This window comes from Elaeis guineensis, chromosome 14 (genome assembly GCF_000442705.2).
Source record: "Elaeis guineensis isolate ETL-2024a chromosome 14, EG11, whole genome shotgun sequence".
NCBI classification, from domain to species: Eukaryota; Viridiplantae; Streptophyta; class Magnoliopsida; order Arecales; family Arecaceae; genus Elaeis; species Elaeis guineensis.
Window position 1 is genome coordinate 54,613,480 of NC_026006.2, and position 19,013 is coordinate 54,632,492.

General features: G+C 35.7%; 1 protein-coding gene and 1 long non-coding RNA gene across 2 annotated transcripts; both read right to left on the reverse strand.

The window, feature by feature from the left end:
- Positions 1-3,171: 3,171 nt before the first annotated feature.
- LOC105057640 (serine--glyoxylate aminotransferase) lies at positions 3,172-10,863 on the reverse strand. Its single transcript, XM_010940306.4, has 6 exons — positions 10,709-10,863; positions 9,499-9,774; positions 8,112-8,396; positions 5,928-6,294; positions 5,494-5,704; positions 3,172-3,433 (listed from the first exon to the last, which is right to left on the reverse strand). Exons 2-6 carry the CDS (start codon positions 9,701-9,703, stop codon positions 3,296-3,298), a joined length of 1,206 nt encoding a protein of 401 aa, XP_010938608.1. The 5' UTR covers positions 9,704-9,774; positions 10,709-10,863; the 3' UTR covers positions 3,172-3,295.
- A 4,282-nt stretch (positions 10,864-15,145) lies between these two features.
- On the reverse strand, positions 15,146-17,362 carry LOC105057642 (uncharacterized). Its single transcript, XR_834009.4, has 3 exons — positions 17,151-17,362; positions 16,943-17,030; positions 15,146-15,392 (listed from the first exon to the last, which is right to left on the reverse strand). It is a non-coding gene; the product is annotated as an uncharacterized lncRNA (long non-coding RNA).
- Between the last annotated feature and the right edge of the window lie 1,651 nt (positions 17,363-19,013).

The following is a 19,013-nucleotide window of genomic DNA, read 5'->3' on the forward strand; positions in this document are numbered from 1 at the left end:
AAATAAATAAATAAATAAATAATAAGAAAAGAGAAAATTTTCCTCTCTCCCCTCTTTTTCCCTCTTTCTCTCTCTTTTTCTCTCTCTATTGTCTCTCTCTAAAAAGAAAAAAAGAAAAAAAAAAAGAAAAAAAAAATATATATATATATAATAATAAAAAAAAATACATGTGAGAGAAAGTTTTTCTCATCTCTCTCTAAAGTTTTTCTTTCTCTAGAATTGGATTTTCTCTCTCTACCTTCTCTCTATATTTTCTCTCTCTAAATTTTTTTCTTATTTTCTCTCTCTAGACCTTTCTCTCTCATTATGGATTTCGTCTCTCTAGGATCATTCTCTCTCTCTGATTACATCACAGACCCTAGGATAAACTTGAGATGAAAATATGATGATCTGGGACTGCTCCGAAATTCGTGCAGTAGATCGGATCCCGATCCGATTCTTTTTCGAAATTGATAATATCAATCATGGTCAATCTATATTAAGTCACCTTGATATGATCTCTGATGATCTCAATCATGATTGCCACTTTTAAAGGATACGAAGATTCTCTCTCCACTTTCTCTCTCTACTTTCTCTCTCATGACCGACTTTCTTTCTTTAAGGTCTATGAATCCTGTATCGAGTCATGCCTTCATCTTTTAGAGGCTCATATTGACTCTAATAAGATGATCCGAAATTGCTTTGATATCCGTGCTGAATGTCAACCTCATTTGGCCATATCAAGTATTTTTCAAAACCATTATTAAAGAACCTTATTGATTGAACTTGATCTTAATTCGATCTGTGTTTCACGATTTCTTGATCAAGTCACTTGAATCTGACCCTCAGATCAAAGATCCTAAATTGCCCTGGTATCTGGATGGTCCGACACATTCGGTCAACGGTCCTCTTTCCTTATGATTTAATCTTATTATATTTATGGAATAGAATTTGATAATGATTTGATATTTTAAATAGGATTAGCTGATTCTTCTAACGAAGTCCGAAGATCTAAGATGAACGAGGTAAGTAGATCTTATGCTCCTTATTTATTTTTAAATGAACATGTTTTTATGCAAAGAATTGCTATCGATGAAATCATAATTTTTTATAAACTAAGGATCGGCATATGTGATATGAAAAAACATGTTTTATTGTAAGCATTGATTTCATGAATATGTTTTATGAAAATAGCATGATTATGAAGCATGAATTTCATTGTTTTCCCATCTATGTATATGTATGCTTTAAGAAAAAGATATAAAGATTTCAAAGGCTCTCAGATGGCTATGAATGAATCCCTTCGGGAAGGTCGACATCCGGAGCTAGCATCCACATGAAACATGGCCCTGCCAGCGGGTATAAAGTTGGCACATGAATTAAGAACTCTGTCGATTAAGAAACATGGCCCTGTCACGGGTATAATAGTGACCTTAGCACGAATGTCTGTGAGCAATGTTTTGAAACATGACATGAATACATGATGAAAATGATTTACGATTCATGATTGTGAAATATACATGATTTATGCATGCATGATGAGTTTATAACTTGTTTTGTTATATGCTCTATGAAATACTTTATTTTTATTATCTGTTATTTTTTAAATATTGCATTATCATGAAAAATTTATGCTTGATCCGATAAGGAAGTGCAAGTTCTACTTACTGGGTTAGTGTAGCTCATATTTTTTTTTTTTTTTTTTTGTTTGAACAGAGAAATAAGGTTAGGATCGGTAAAAGGAATCCAAGCTTGAAGATCGGTATAGCAAGCTGAAAAATTTGACAACAGAAGTTTAATTTATTTTATAATCATGAATTTATAGTTATTTATGAATGTTGAGATTCGGGTTAGTACTTGCTTTTGGATTTAGATGCTCTGAACCCATATTGGTTCGATTATTTGATGAATAATAGAATTGAATCTTTTTATTTGACGGATTTTAGATGATTATGATGAATTGGCTTCGTGTTATCGTGGGCTCCATCCCTCGGTAGCATGGCCGTGTTATATCCCAAATTTGGGGCGTGACAGCTATGTTGTCGGAGAAAAAAAAATGACACATCAGCTACTCTGTTCCAACCATCTTATAAGATAGCTCATTAAATATTTGTTGAAAAATTAAGAAAACAAGTGGAGTACGGTGACCAGATTTCTTTTTTTTATGGTGTGTGTCACACAGTAGGTCATCAAACGAGACAAGACGAGGAAAGGGTTCACTATGACTCTTAAATCAATCACCATGTCAATTTCAAGCTGCCTTCATGACTAATTAACACTTTTCTAGTTTCTAAAGAGCATATTTTATCCATCCACATGCCCAGAAGCATGGATAGGAGCCAAAACAGAATGCTGATTGATGCGGTCCAAGACTACACAGAGGTTGCTTAGTCTATCCTAAGCACAGGGCTCTCCAACCATATCATCATGTCACAAATGCCTCTACATCCCTCTTCTTGCATCAACTATAGTCTATCCAATGGGAGTCTTCTTCATCGCTTATTTTTTTTCTTGGGTGACTTAAAATTCGCACTATACCCTTTGCATTTTTTAGCGTTTGGTTAAAGTTGATGAAGTACCATGTCAGCTAGAAAATTTGGACTTAGATCAGTTGATTGCAAACATTGCCTGAAAGAAAATTTCACAACTTTTAACATTCTGCAAGCAGATTTGAGAAGCACATTTCAAGACTACGCTTTTCTTTAGTTAGCTCAAGCAAGGCATGAACATTACCATCGGCCTGCTGGTTACGGCACGTTGATTCCTTTTGTCAATATTCTCTGAAGTATTCTACTATCTATTCTCTACACCATTCGGATTAAATATTGACTAGTTGCTAAGCATTTATATTTCAAAAACTAATATAAATCCATACCTGCTCATTTATGCTCTCAATGGAACAATAATACCTAGGAAAACAATAGTCAATCAAGTTGCTAGGACAGGTGACTTGACTAGAATTTCTTAGCTTTTCTTCTTGGGTATCTTCCAAAATTGAACCAAAGGAGATGGTTCACAAAGTGGCACATAAGATGCCACAACACCAGCATTTTTTTAATGGTACCAAGTTGGCAACAATGTCTTTCCTACCATTTACCTACTTGCATGGAACCACCTGTCATCCGCGCAACTCATGTATAATATGCTACTTATAATGGAAGCAAGAATAGGACGACTAACTAGATATGAATATGGGAGTTCTAAAGAAAATAATCAATTACAGAACAGTATGTATGGAGAACAAGCCTCACAAGAGTGCATAATATATGGTCATATTTACAGAAAGTCTGAGAAAAGAAGCTATGTTGATCGAATGTTATATCCTCGAAGGGATCATTGGGGTAGTGTTCTGAAGATAAGCAGCTGCTGCTCCCACTCCACTTCCCAGCTTGACCGGGTAGCCTATATCCTTGAGTACCATCTCCACCCCACTAAGACAGCCTAACAGTTGCAGCTGCAGAGTTTAAACAAACATTAGCCATATTGCACAAAATCTAATCATTAAGTCTTATTGGTGAAAAGAAAAAAAAAAACTTTGGTCCAACAAGTCTATCTCAAAATAAAAATTGATCAATGATTTCTTATTACAATAAAGAATCAATAATGATGCTTAAAAGTGAGGACCAACGAATCATACTTGTAACAAATCAAATCTGAAGTTAAAATGACATTTTTCATTTTCAGGTCCAACAGTATGATTTGAGAAACTGAAGCTTCAGGTCTGATCGGTTCATGAGCAGCTTCCAATTCAACCGAACTTTCTGATCAATTATATCGGATGCCAAAGGGGTTGCAAGACATAAGTTGAATATGTCCCACATACTGTGAAAGTAGTCAAAATGCCTTTCCCTAAAGTGGTATGCTATCTTCCTCAGAATTGTTCATTCGAGAAAATTCAAGCTACTAAAGCTTGAGATGACAATGATCAGTTGACAGAATCAAAAAGAAAAGCTTCTGTTCAGGCTGAGAATTGATTTAAAAAGTTAAATTACTTGTTTTGGGTCAATTAGACTTGGTGGAGAAGATTTAAAGATGATCTAAATAATGTAATGTATCTGATTAAGTGACACTTCATCTAGATTTAGTAGCAGTTCCAAGCTCAGGCCTCACCTGATTGATGAATTGATGCCTTGCCTATTTATCGACCTAAAGAGTAACCGTATGAGTTAAAGTTGAAAATCCGAACATGGAACTCTAGATCCCACAATCAGTCATAAAAGAGAGAATGTTTAGCAAGGAAATATAGCTGTGCTAATATTGGCAAATGATATGGAAAATTACTTGCGGCCAGATACACAATGGGAAATGATGACTTGAAAATATATGAATGGATAAATTCAAGTGTCGTTTATAGGTGTTGTAGCCAAGGGCTCATGACTCGGTACATAAGATATTATCCGCTCTGGTCCATGAGCCTCACGGTTTTGCCCTTCAAAAAATGCTTCATGTGGGAAGGATGGTCCCTTCCTATATAAGCTAAAGTCCTTTTTGACTTACGATCAATGCGAGACTAATGATGCCCTTCCTTCTACACCACAACATAGCTCCCCAGTTAAAGGAGAGTCTATATAGGGATGGGAGATACCCTCCTTATTTTATCACTGTCCCTCCAGTAAAGAGGAGTCTACATACGGACAAGAGGTGCCCTTCTTATTTTTATCACAATAGGGATGGTCTCCTACCTAGCACACCAATGTTGTGGCCAAGGGCTCATGGCTCAGCATGCGAGGTATTGTCCACTCTGGCCTATGGGCCTCACGATTTTGTCCTTCAAAGGCACCTCACATAGGAAGGATGGTCCTTTCTTATATAAGCCAAAGTCTTCCTTGACTCACAACCAATGTGGGACTAATGATATCCTCCCTTCTACACCACAACAATAGGCATTCAAGCTATGATCTCTTCTGTAGCAGCAGAAGTGTCAGAAGTAATTATTCATGTGGCCCATCGATGGTCATGAATAATTTGTCTCAAATTTTCCACCATATATGGGTGCATCTATTCCCACACACCAACACTTGTATTTATAGTGAATCGATAACACCATGACAACCTAGCACACGATACAAAAGAATTCTCAAAACCTTTGGTTATGGCAGCTATATACATGAACGAGCAATAATGTGGAGTTCTAAGCAGAAGGTTTGATTTTAATATTTGGTTTAAGAAGATAAGTCATTGGCTTATATGGAAAATGACCGCTAACATCATAGTAATGATTTCTGTGTTTTTCAAACTCATATTGGAAAGGTAAAGACATATAAGCATGCTTCATGTTTAGCAGAAATTACTCAAGGAAAGCTATTCATTTATTAGCGTATGTTAACCCACAAGAAATCAATTTATGCCTTCTATCTCAATTGGATAGAATACCTAAATTGGATAGAGATGCTAACTTACAAAAGGAAATTGATATCTCAATCCATTTCAAATTCTAACCTCATAAAAAATAATTATATTTATTTATGGGTCCTCCCAATATTTACTTGCAAGAATGAAAAAAGAAGAGCATACCTCGTTGAGGTTACCTAGATGTCCTATCCTGAACACCTTTCCCGCCACTTTGTTCAAGCCCAAGCCTAAGCTTAAATTGTATCTCTTCCATGCCCTCCTAACAACCTCAGCACTGTCAATATAAGGTGGAACAACCACTGCGGTGACTGTGTCACTAAACCATTCCTCCTTCTGTGTGCAATTCTTCAGGCCCCAAGCCTCAACAGCAAGTCTGCATATTCAAATTTTAAGAGCATGAATAGAGATGCAGAAGACAGAGAAGCTTCATTAAAGATAAGAGAGGAGTCAAAAAGATTTCAGAGACATATTCACTTCCTTACATTTTACATTTTCAATAGCAACAAGGATATGTTGTACTATAGATAAAGTAGACCAAAGTCAAAAATAAATATGACCATAGAGAAGATCTACATTGATATCAGATTAGTGTTCACCTTGTTGCTTTCCCTAAACGGTTGTGCCTTGCGATCACATTGTCAAGTCCTTCCTCAAATATAAGATCCAAAGCTGCTCTGAGCCCATACAGAAGTTGGATAGAAGGAGTATAGGGCCAATAAGTTCCCATTTTGTAGAACTTCAGGTAGTCATTCCAGTCAAAGAACACCCTTACTGATTTGGCTGTCTTAGAGGCTTCCAGTGCTTTTGGGCTAGCGCAGATAATGCCCATTCCAGTAGGCAAAGAAAGAGCTTTCTGTGATCCAGTTAAAGCTACATCAACTCCCCATTCATCCATACGAAAGTCAAGAGCACATATCGATGACACACCGTCAACAAGCAATAGTGCAGGATGGTTGTACTCATCTGCAGTGCCACATTGGCAGCATGAACAAGTTTAATTAGACACATGAATTTCATCAGGGGAATCCTCACCACTTGGAGCAAACAATTAAGGCTTAAATGAGTTGCAGAAACAGGATTGAAACTATGCATATTTGCCTGATACCATAACACAAAATAACTGAAATGTTTATAGCATTATAAACAAGATGTATGAATTTTAAATCATATTTATACAATATAATGAGAAAAAGAAGTTCATATCTTCATGAAAATGATCAAAGACTATCACTTGAAATTCAAATTTCATGATAATTATACAAGAATAGCATGCAACGACCATAGATCTCTAATATAAGAGAGTCCAGATCATACAAATCCACATTTAGCAGGTCCAATCTACGTCACAATCCTCTCCTTCCCCGAAATAGTCATTGAACCCACCGCAGACATCCTAAAATTTGATATAAATCAGTTTTCATCTGATTTTTTTTTTTTTGGGAAATAGACACTATATGCTCCCAATTTTCTCAAAGCTTGCAAGGTCCAATTTCAATTCTTTCTAATATTTGAACAATGAAGATATGATAAAAATACAAGCGCAAGTTACCCATATATACATCGATCTTGCTGGTGCCTTAATGGCAATTGGAATGGTATGGTTTCAGTTTTCAAAATTTTGCTGGGAACTTCATCAAAAAAAGAGTTTTGTTGGAACAACAACAGCAATAACAGCCAAAAAAAGAAAAAAAAAAAAAGGAAAGAAATGAAAAAGAAAAGAGAAAAATTTGGGGGCAGAAGTCAGTTACTTTGAAGCAAACCAAGAAGCAAATGCAAGAAAGTTTTCCACTGCTGAGTTAGGAAAACACTAATTTTGCACAGATTTAGCATTCATGGATAGTCTACAGATTTATATTGACTATGGTTCTTGATATGTTTATGGGATAGAATGGGGACTATTGTTTGAGACAGGATGACAAATTGGAGCATCATGAAGCCAAAGACAACCCTTCTCGACTCTAGCACTAGCTTCAAGCACTAACCTCTATTTAATCTAGCACCTTCTATCGATAATGGTAGTTTATAGTGGCCAAGTTTAGATTGATTGCGTTGATATATGTCATCAGTCATTTTCTAGGCATATCAAATTAGATAATTGTGTATATACAATTACAATATGTGGGTGTGATATATTCCAGATAATTTCCTTCAGAAGTTTGCTAGGCATTTCTAGTTCAGAAGTGCTTTGCAAGAAAACATTTGAGCCAACCCAAAATATTCTTCCTTTCTTCGGTATATTGGTAAAGGATTTTATGATATTCTAGAGAAAATTTCATATGTCTGCTGCATAATTTAGATACAATTTTTGAAACCTCAAAACAAAAATTGTATCAAATGATCTCGTGTTTGTTATGTTTCTACAAGTATCAAAAGCTTCGACATAACAAATCATTTTAGATAGTCTTCTCACCAGTATCATATATTCACAAAAGGTACTAGATCACATAATGGTAAAAGCTTTGTTGCCGGTCAAGTCTGGAGGATTAGACTCCCCCTTAAACCTTTCCTTTCTACAAGTTCAATGGGCAAACTGTTATAAAACACATAAAACTTGCTTCCACATGCCTCACATTTTCAAATAAGCAATATGCCTGTTGATATGTATAATTTTTCAATGGAAAAAGTTACAGTCATTTTGGTAGATCAATTAGTAAGTTTATCACACTGAAAGCATCATCACTTAAGAATATAAAACGCATCACTTGAAGTGGGAAATCATATCGACAAACCATGAGGCATCAACATGATTTTAGATTAAATGTGAATAAATCCATGCTTACCTAGCAAGTTTCTTACAGTTGCCAAATTATTGGTGACTCCAGTTGCTGTCTCATTGTGAACAATACAGATTGCCTTAATTGTATGAGCCGTGTCTGTAGCTAGTTTCATTGCCAACATATCAAGATTGGCACCTCGTCCCCACTCACTTTCTATGACATCCACATCAAATTTGAGGCGTTGTTGTTGATCAATCCAGAGAAGACTGAATTGCCCAATAAGAAAAGATACAATTCTATCACCAGGTGATAATGTGTTTGTTAATGCACTTTCCCAAGCTCCAGTACCTAGATGAAGACATCACATTGTTACAGACGGATTATGTATGGTTATTAAAAAAATGATTTTCCACTGAACAAGATGAAACAAAAGATATAATCTAGATACAGCCTTGTGAAAAAGTATAGGTATCACAGGATTATCTAAATAAATATATCCAGAACTATTTACAGTTTACCTGAAATTTACTACTTTTAAATAGTGTTTCCTGCATGCTATTTTCAGGAATTCTACTATGCCAAGAATTTCATATAACTAAACACAGCATAACAGCACATTGCCCCTTGACTGTTCAAAAATGGTGTAATCTAATAATGTCAGCTAAAGCTGTCAGTATCGGACAACCTTTTGGTATCTTCAGTCAAAAGTTATTTGAGTACAGGATACATCATGTTGTATACAAGCATTAAACAGTACAAGTTATAAATATCAGACATTTCTAGTGAAGGCAGAGCATTAAACAAGGCTGATGTTCTCACTTCAGATGTTTGTCATTTCAATAATGTGTGCCTCATCAAATATTAACTATCGGTGGAGGGGACAACAGCCCCTCTAATAAACCACTAATCTGCAGCATCATACAAGTTCATTCAGATGGAAGACAATCATCTTTTAGTAGACTATATTGCAGGCTTTTAAGGGGAAGATCTTCGGAAGCTTAGATCTGTATCAGGAAAAAAAGATCCTCTTGCAATTTTCTGTCTAGCATGGCATGAATGACTACGTAACAGTGGTCATGGATGAGTCTTTTCCTGCAGAGCTTTCTGCAAAGAATACCCAAGAACGTTTGGTACACTAAAATATGAAGCTCTGGGATTTCAGGCATAAATACTGCAATGAGTCTGCACTTTTTAAATGGCTCCTATCTGCATAGACCAAAGTTGACATTATGGTTTTTCAGAACTTACTACTGTCTCTCCAATTGTAAGGTTATATATCATTTATGAATTACAGACAAACTTTGATGGAAACTCTGACAATTTACAAAGTTATATAACTAAAGAAATATGAAACGATGCGTCTCAAATTATGAAGGTGCAGAATGTGAGAAGAATCTGAACATTGATAGATATTATCTTTGACATATGCAGTAAGCATGGAAAGAATTACCTGTTGTAGGAATTAGAAAAGGAGTCCCACTTGTTGTCTTGAAGATCTTCTTAACATCCTCAATAAGAGTCTTCGTCAGCGCAGGCACAGCTGGGGACCTGTAATCTTCATTGTTCCTGTTCATAGCCCGTATCACAGGCTCTGGGATATTCACAGGCCCAGGAACAAAGAGATGGTTCCTCCCAGGACCATAAACATAATCCATCTTTTCTTGTATACTTAAGATGACAAAAGGTCAGTTATTCTTTAATCTTTGCTAAGCTCAGTGAAGCTCTCCTGCATGAAACCACAAAACCAAGCTCCTTAGTAGTGCTTCTTTCTGCTCAGAGTTATGATTATCAGAACGCTAATCAGAGAACATGTATTCCAGATATTAATAATCTAAAACTCTCCAAGAACAATGATAAATAAGAAATTGATAAGAACATCACACTCTGTTACCTTTATCTATGTGAAAAAACAATCTTATAATCGCAGCATAAAAGAGCGTCTAATATTGCAACACATATCATAACAGAGAAAGGGGATAGAAGGGCAAAAGGATGCTTGATTCCAAAGTCCCCTAACAGATAATTAAGAAACCGTTCTGTTCTGCAACAACCGCAGGCATGATTGCATAGCATCATATGGCTTTACTGTTTCAGAAAGCATTACGCCAATGACCAAAAGGTTCAAAATCACAAATTTAGTAGTAAAAACCATTTGGCAGAGCCACTTGATGAATTAAGAAAAAAATTACAGAATCCATATTAACAGGAGAGAAAAATATCGATTCACTGGTAATAAACAAAAATTATTCTTTAACAACTTATATCCTGTCACAGGTAACATAGAAAAATCACCATAGCTTTGATAGATTGGAATGGTTAACTACACCGCTCCTGGAGGTAATGAAAAAAAATAATATTTCCTAAAGAAAGCATAAAGATGTATTGGCACAACAGTTGCTTTATTGGGATCTTGGTGTCGAGGGCTCAAAACGCAGGAACAGTCTTTTTGCGCTGGGGGTAAGGCTGCGTAGATCTAATTCTCCCTTAGATCCCACAGTAGCAGCAATCTCGTGCATCAGAAATAATTTTTTGTTTTTAAGCATACATATGTCCAAATTATTATTCAAAAACATTGTGATTCGCGGACAGTCGAAAAAAATTGGAGATATTCTAAAATAAAATTGGAGAGAAAACAGGAAGAGAGGTTAGAAAAAGAATACCTTTATCTTTCTCTCTTGCTCTTTTAGTTTGGCATTCTCTAAGGCATCCGCCGGAAAGCTTCTTGAGAGGTTCCAGCTCTGGTGAAGAGTGGTGGAGATATATAGGAAAAGACAAATGGGATAGGGTGGCGGGAATCATGGAGCGAGGGCAGCCAACGGTCCGCATCCGATCCGACGTGGCAGATAAGAGAGCTCCGAATCGTGCGGCGGAGAAAGGATCGCTCCAAACAATGCCTTATACGATGCAATTAATTTAATTTGACATGCTCTAATTCTTGCTAACATTCTGTGAGGGGATGAGGATGAGAAGGCTGCGGAGGAAACTCTCTGGCGCGGAAAAGCTTCCGCAGCCACGACATTTTTTATTTTTTTTCTTGTCATATTAGATATGGGAAGAGCCAAAACAGACCGGACCGGGAATGATCAGAGCGGTTCGATTATAAACTGAACCGGACTGACTAGCTGCCTTATCGGGATTTGGATTGATTAACTAAAGCAGTCGCACACCAAACCTAGCATCACCTAACTCTGCCGTCGAGCATGCACAATACATATAGAATAAGAAATATAGATCGCTGATAATTTAAAGTAAATCCATCATATTACTGTATTTGATATAATTTTGGATGACAATCTAAATTATTTTAACAATTTATATTGTCTCTCATGAAGTAATTTAAATAGTTTAAGAGAAAGAGACTATCTATATTATCATTTTTTTGGTACTATTGCAATAAAAATTTTAGATAATATTATCTTTCAAAAAAATAACATAAAACCCATTGCCTTGTCCTCCCCCTCTCCCCCCACACCCCTCCCTCGATGCCACCCGTGGCTCCTCCGTGCACACCCCTCGAGTGGCTCCTCCACAGATAGAAATGGAGATGCTGTCAATGCCGTTGGCGACAGTACGATTGAAGCTGACGAGGATGTCTGAGTTGAAGGAGCCGGTGTCTTTTTAGCGGACCTTGCAGATCGTGATTCGAGCCTTGGAGGCGACGCCAATATGGCATAGCTGGCTATGTTGGTGTAAAAGGCATGGTGGACGACGGTGGTAGAAGTGGTGTGGGTTCTATGGCTGTCAACATTGCAGGGAGAGCGAAACTCGATGGTCCTATTGATGCCGACACCATAGACAGCGGCGTTGGAGTCATGGCCTTTGGAGGAGCGGGCACCGACGAGCTTACGGTTGCAGAGGGAGGTAGGGAAGCCAAGTCCGATCTCATAGGTGCTACGTTAGCAACAGAGGATAGGGTCGAGGTTGCGATCGAAAAAGCTTCGATGCTTGAGCCAGCGCATGTATCGAGGATGCCGACAATGACATCGGAGCCATAGTGACTTGGACTAGCGGCCAATCTAGGTGCAGAGTTTGAGGAACTTGAAGGAGCGGGTGGTGTGGAAGCAACAGAGGTGGTCCTCGAAGATGATGAGGATGGCCAGGTGGTGGGTGAGTTTGGAGGCATGATCGGGGTGGAGGGAAGTGAAAAAATCATTGAAGACGATGCTGTAGACATGGATGAGTGGGAGAGGCTTGCCACCATCAGCGAACGCCAAGGAGGCATACCAGTGGGAATAAGTGGGAAAAATGGATGGCTTAGACCGGCGGTCCACATGGAGATGTACTTCTTCTTCTTCTCATAAGAAGCAGCGGCAATTGTGGATTTCCATTCCCCCTCCCCTCATGCTTGCGGTTGCCTACACTCACCAACTCACCGTTTCTCTGTGCCGCCACCACACCCACACTACTCCCATCGCTTCTCATCAGGGTGAAAGAAGAGCACCAGGACAAAATTACTAAGGATATTTTAAAAATTTAATTTCACATTACAAGTAATCTAAGTGTCATGCCAAACATATCAACCAAGATTTTCAGTAATTTTATTGCAATATTACCTATATGTACCAAAAATAGGAATCAACATTACTGATAATTTAATGATTGCAATTTATCTTAAAGACAATCCACATTATCTTCTAAGATTGGCTGATGATGCATCAAATGCAATCTAAAAAACAATTGGATGGACTTGCCTATGATCTAGAGCTAAGTTGAAAGTCCTAGCCTGTTCCACATGTAATCCATTTCGGATGAGACTTGGATTGAAAATATGGTATGTTTCAAATATAGATTGGGTTTACATCACCAAGATATGCAATCCAAGCCCAAACCAATTTGAAACTAATGCCTCGTACCGTGTTCGACCCTTATTGAGCTAAAGATACATTTTTGTTGATAAACTTTTGCAAAATGGATTGCCAATTATGTTCACATGTTGTTGTTGTTGTTGTTGTTTTTTATTTTAGGTAAAAAATGTTCACATGTCGTTTATCATCCCTTTCTTGTATGATATATTCAATATTTGACTGTGTAACTGATTTGTACATGTTAATGGTTGTTTGTATTTGGACTGATCTTGATTTGATTTGACCTAGAAAATCTAATAAGATGATTCTGGATCAACCCAATCTACATGGAACTAGACTATTAGGCTTACAATCGTAAATGATCCAAAGAAAGATATATTTTTTGAGGAGACTCAAAATTAAAATGTTTCAAAATTTATATCAAATGATAATATACTCTCACAAATAAGATATTTCAAAATTTTTATCAAATGATAAATATACCATCTATATTTGTTTGCCAAATAAAGAAGGAAGAGAAAGCTAAGCCAAGACGGGCATATTTAAATTAGTACATAATTCCAACAATATCATTAGGGGGTTGATGTCTAGTTAATCAAATGTCCATCACTATTTTTTCTTTACTAATATCTGGCTAGTCTGATGGACATAATTAATTATTAAAGACAAAGAAGTGTTCAAATAGATTGTTAAAGATTCAGAGACTGGTAGTTTACATTATATAATAGCAAGAATTTTCACATTATGTCAGTTCAGCCATAGTTTTTATTTAGACATCAAATCAAAGAATATTTTAATAAATATATCTTCTAATATATTTTGTGAATGGATTTTTCATATGAGCAAGAAGCATATACAGAGCTTAAAAAAAGAAGTGGATGAAAAAAGAGAAAAAAATTAAAGATTAAGGTCGAAGAAGGAATGAAAGTTTACCTATTCTCTTTAGGTTTTTTCCATAGTAAGCAATGTGTTAAGGAAAGAAATTAATGAAGCTTGTTTAGTTCCTAAACAAAAAAAAAAAAGAAAGCATGGGCACCTTTCTCCTTCTTCCTCACCTCCTATTAGTGTGGATACCTTTATTAACTTTGAAGTAGAGATGAAAATGAATCAGATAATATCTATTCAGATCTATTTTTATATTTGAATCTATTCAGATATAGATAAAAATTTAAGCATCAGACTAATATCCGTATCTGTATTTATATCAATCGAAGAAAAATATATATGGATATAGATAAACAACTATTCAATTTGCATCCGAATATCCAATTCTATTTTTAATTCTATTTAATTTTATATAACACTATTGAATTTTTATGAGAAATAAATAATCATATTAATAAGCTGTTAACTTGATTTATCATCTGCTTAGAAATATCTTTGATTTTGTGATCATAAAATTTAATTATCCAACATATATCTCTATTTATATTCCCACTTCAAATATCCAATTTGCATCCATATACATTTATAGCAAATATGAAAATGAACTTCTGCATCCAACTAACATCCGTAACCGTTTTTGTATTCATCAAACAAAATAAGTATAGATATGAATATACTAGGATTCATTTCATATCCAATCTGATTTTAGCCCTACTTTGAAGTCAACACTACTGTATTGAGGAGTAATGGTAGCAACTGTTGTTCTTACTTCATGATCAATGCCTAGATGTCTTTTGACTAGTTCATCTCATCAAAATTGCCTCAATTTTTCTTCCCATATTGAATTATGGCTCGTTCCATGGAGTGAGAATCATCATTCAAAGGTTTAAAATTGTATTTTCTAGTTTTTGTTTTCCTACGTGCCTTCAAGTTCTTGTTCAAGTTCTTGTTCAGATGGTCGTGCTAAGATATAATTGTTTAGAGCATTTAGTAAATTTATTTTTCTCCAAAAAAAGGGAATGTTTTATTAAGGAGTCTCCAAAAAAAGAGAATGTTTTATTGAGAGGTTTTTATTTTTTAATTCTTTATATGTTGGGGGTTTGTTGAATGGAAAAGAGAAATGACGTTTTACTTCTTTCATCTATCCTGTCCTTTTTGAATTAATTGCATGGAAATTTGCTTAATAATACTATGGATACATCTTCTTTTTCTATTTGAACTGCAATAATCTATATAAATATTAATCAATTGTATTCTACATTCTATTTAAATTGTTTTATTGCTGATCACTTTTTATTTTCATTGTTGCACCCTTGTTGCACTTCTGTTTGGAAATTTCTTTCTTTTTTAAAAAAAAGGGGATTGGAAGATCCACCGAACAAAGCAAATAGGAGAAAGATAGACAGGTAGTTTCTAATACTGGATGATACACTAGAAAAAAGAGTTACAAACCAAACTCTCAAATGGAGCAAATATATGCAAGTCCTTGGCTTGATTATTACATCAACATAAGATTACAATCCATTGAAAAGCACGATGTGATACTCCTATTATCCGTTTGTAATGCTCTTATAGTTTGTGTCTCGTCTGATTTGTCTCCACTCTTCATCAGAAGCAGGTTTCACATATCCAACAACAACAAAGTGCAGCAAGACTGCAGAGAGAGAGAGAGAGAGAGAGAGTTTAAAAAGGATGCCACTTAAACTTGTGAAGACATCATATCTCATAAATTGATACAAAGGAGTTTCCTTCCGTATTGCAGTATGAAACAAGTGTCATACTAAAGCATTATTCCCCAAAAAACTAGTTAAAACATTTTTGAGGTAGAATTAGAAGGATATATGATGTGTAATGTAAGAAATGCATAATATTATGAATATGAAACCATCTATCCGACATGCAATTGAACAATGCATTGCATGTTTATAGGACTTGACAACCACTAATGCTTTTATCAAAAGACCTTCTCTAGCTACTCATCAAATTCTTAAAATTCATCTCGAGTCTCCTTAAGTAGCAAACTAGCCTGAGCTAGGAACAGCAAAAAATTCTTGAATATATAAGGAATTCAACTCCAAAGAATCAAAAAAGAAATCTTTATTGGTTTGATATAGCAAACTTCAGTCAACATAGACAACATGATGGTTTTATCTAAAGGATAATAACATAGATTGAATAGTAAGAAAATGACAATTTCCATCCTTTCCCTGAAAAATTAGGAGATATCCTGCAAAGCATGTGGGCCGGGTATGGACCTAAGCAAATCTACATGTAAGCATTTTCTTTTAGGGAAAAGGAGGCCGAAGCCATCTAATAAATATCTCAGTTAATTATGTTGAAGCAAATCTCTCTCTTTGTAAAAGCAAAATCAAAATTTTTGGCATATATGCTTGTTGCTTGAAATTTTTGCATGTAGGCACTAAATCTGATGATGTTATGCAGAAAACGCCGACTTATCATACGCAAATAATATTTTGTTGTCCTATGACCCTCTTTTCTTTTGGCCAACTTTGTTCTGTTCTAAGGAGTGAATATCCTTCCATATTCTATCCTTATATAGGATGTTAGAAGTACCTACGAGCGGTTGTGACAAATCTTGATTTCTTGGGTTCTTATCGACCTAGGAAAATCTTCTATCTCAAAAAGAAAGAAAAAAAAAAAAAGAGTAAAAGAAAATCTCAAATTAAATCAGCTATTAGGTTTATGTAGGTAAAATATTACATAAACTGACCATCAAGCAAATAAGCAAGGAGAGTATAGAATTTTGGGTCAACAACATATATATTATAACAAAATACAACATATATATCATAATAAAATATGTGAATTCCAATGCATGAGCCTCCCGTTGTTGCAAGGTCTGGGGAGAGTGAGATTTTACTCGTACATGCAGAGGGGCTATTTATGTATTTCAAGTTCATGACAATCAAATCACGATGGAACAACCTTAGAATAATTTACATATAGAAAAATTAATTATCTCATGTTTTAAAAATTTTCCTTGAAAAATATAAAGTCTAGAGATTTTACACTTTGTCCTGATGCCCAGAAGTGCTATAATTTGATGGATTGGAAGGGTGACCACAACTAAGTTGTGATCCACCACCCTGACAAGTGATTTTAGCACTCGCCAAAACTATCCCTTAAACCCTCGGAAAACTGCTGCTGAAATCTCTACCATTAACTAGCAGTGTATGAGCTTACCATCCTTCAATGAACCCTCTGTCGCCTTTCTTCTTGATACGGGGATTGCCTGTCCTGTTCTTCGGTGCCCCCGGATCACTTGGGTACCCTTTGCACTCATAAAACAAAGCCCAAGATCAGTAGTAGAAGAAAAAATTTTCTTGTCTTCCATCCCTTGAACTAGAGTATGTGTGTGTGTGTGTGTTCCTTGAGAGAGAGAGAGAGAGACCTGGTGGAGGTTGGGTTCCTTGAGCTACTGAGTCCATCAAGGAAGTGGCGGAGAAGCAGCAGGCAGTTATGTGGTTTTTTGTGCTTCGATTCTGGCGTGAGCTAAGTTGTATGCATAGATATAGATGAACTTAACCTTATATATGGACATATACTACTATGATTTCTAAAAGGGATTGTGTGAAAGGGAGTTATTCAGTGATGCTTCCTTCCTCCTAGTGTCAAAATCTATATATGTTGAATGGCCATCCACTCTACAAGCCTAGAGCTTTCTTAGTGGTGAAGAAAGCTCAGAGTGCATTACCTTTGACATGTAAAGGCTTCCTTTTTCAGTTGGTCGATTCTATTTTTCCTTAAGTTATCTCTCAAGATCAGGGATCCGATTCCTCTTCGGTCATAAAGGGTTATAGATTAGATGCCTTCATTCTTTTACAAGTGAAAGAAGGGTTTCTAATACATTCTACTTAATTAAACCTTCCATAAGCTTCCTTGACTTCATGTCTATGGGCTCTCAATTTTTTTTCTTCGAGAACTATCCATCTTTATGCTTCATGAATATGAGAGTGCAATGCTGTCCACTCTCTTCTAGTATATTCTATCTAGATGGCAAAGAATATATATTTTTACCCAAAAAAAAAAACAGTAATCTGGATGCTTGCAACTATTTCTACATGACTAAATGAACGACCACCCCTTTTGGAGGAGCTGGTTCAAGTACTTTGGCTGCATTTGTTGCAAGGTAAAGGGAGGGTTGAATAGAACAAAGGCTCTTTAATCCATTTAAGGTCAAAAATCTAACCAAATTTCCTTTGACAGCAAAACAAACACTTGAAAAACTTCTAAAGCTACTTTTAGAAATCTAAACAAAGTATATTATTCCACCCTCCTGGTGGGAGTAGTTTATTCTAGAACAGAGAGGATTTAGAGCAAGTGAAACTACTTAGCATGGTTTCTTCATTTTGAAAAAAAAAAAAAAACTACTGAGCATGGATTAACTTATTCTGCAACCACAGTCTTTATGAATGCAAAATGATATAAGTTAGAATATCATTCTGGTAAGGATGATGATCCTTCCAAAATAGATTCCACACACTTATGGTACAAATAGTTTTGCAAGGGCCTACTCTCATGATGCAACAACCTATCTCTTGGTCTTCGCAAAGCATTCTCTCACTAGTTTGCTCGAACTAAAAATAGATCCTAGCCATTATCAAAATGCGACACTAAGTACTGTAGAACAAGAGTTTGATAATAGGATTTACATGGATGTCTAAGCCATGCCATTATCTCTCATCCTATTCTCTAAGCCCAAAGATTCACAGAATCAGCTTCTGATCTCTCTCCCGAAAATGTGGACTGCTGCAGGGACAGCTGGTTGCAATTCGTGGAGATACAGGATCCTGATGCCTTAGTTGCCTTGAAACCTGTTTGAGTGATTTGACACCTTTTAGCCATGGGATAATTGTCCAAGAATCTTAAAAAAAAAACCAAGAATCTTAAAAAAAAAAAAAAAAAAAAGCAAAGGATAAAAATGGGTAGGATAACATCCGTTCAGAGTTTTATATCCGAATATATTCAAATATAAATAAAAATTTAAGTATATGACTAATATTCATATCCATATCTATATCTGTAACCATCAAAAGAAAAAATAAGTATAGATATGAATAGATAATTAATCTGCATATCTGATTATATTTATAATTTTATTTAATTTTATATAATATTCATAAAATTTTAGAAAAAATAAATGAACATATTAAAAGTATAAGGCCTTTTGGGTAGGCATTTTAGGACCAATGAACGGGATCTAGTGTACAAAATAAACTCGTTTATTAAACATGCCAAATTCATGCTTGAGGAT

What these genes read in the sequence shown, in the direction of transcription:
- LOC105057640 (XM_010940306.4), bottom strand. Translation starts at nt 9,703, where the DNA reads ATGGATTATGTTTATGGTCCTGGGAGGAACCATCTCTTTGTTCCTGGG. An exon ending in TTTTCTAATTCCTACAACAG is followed by an intron (nt 8,397 to 9,498) that starts GTAATTCTTTCC and finishes GTCTTCATCTAG; the next exon opens with GTACTGGAGCTTGGGAAAGT. An exon ending in ATCTAGGTAACCTCAACGAG is followed by an intron (nt 3,434 to 5,493) that starts GTATGCTCTTCT and finishes TAAACTCTGCAG; the next exon opens with CTGCAACTGTTAGGCTGTCT.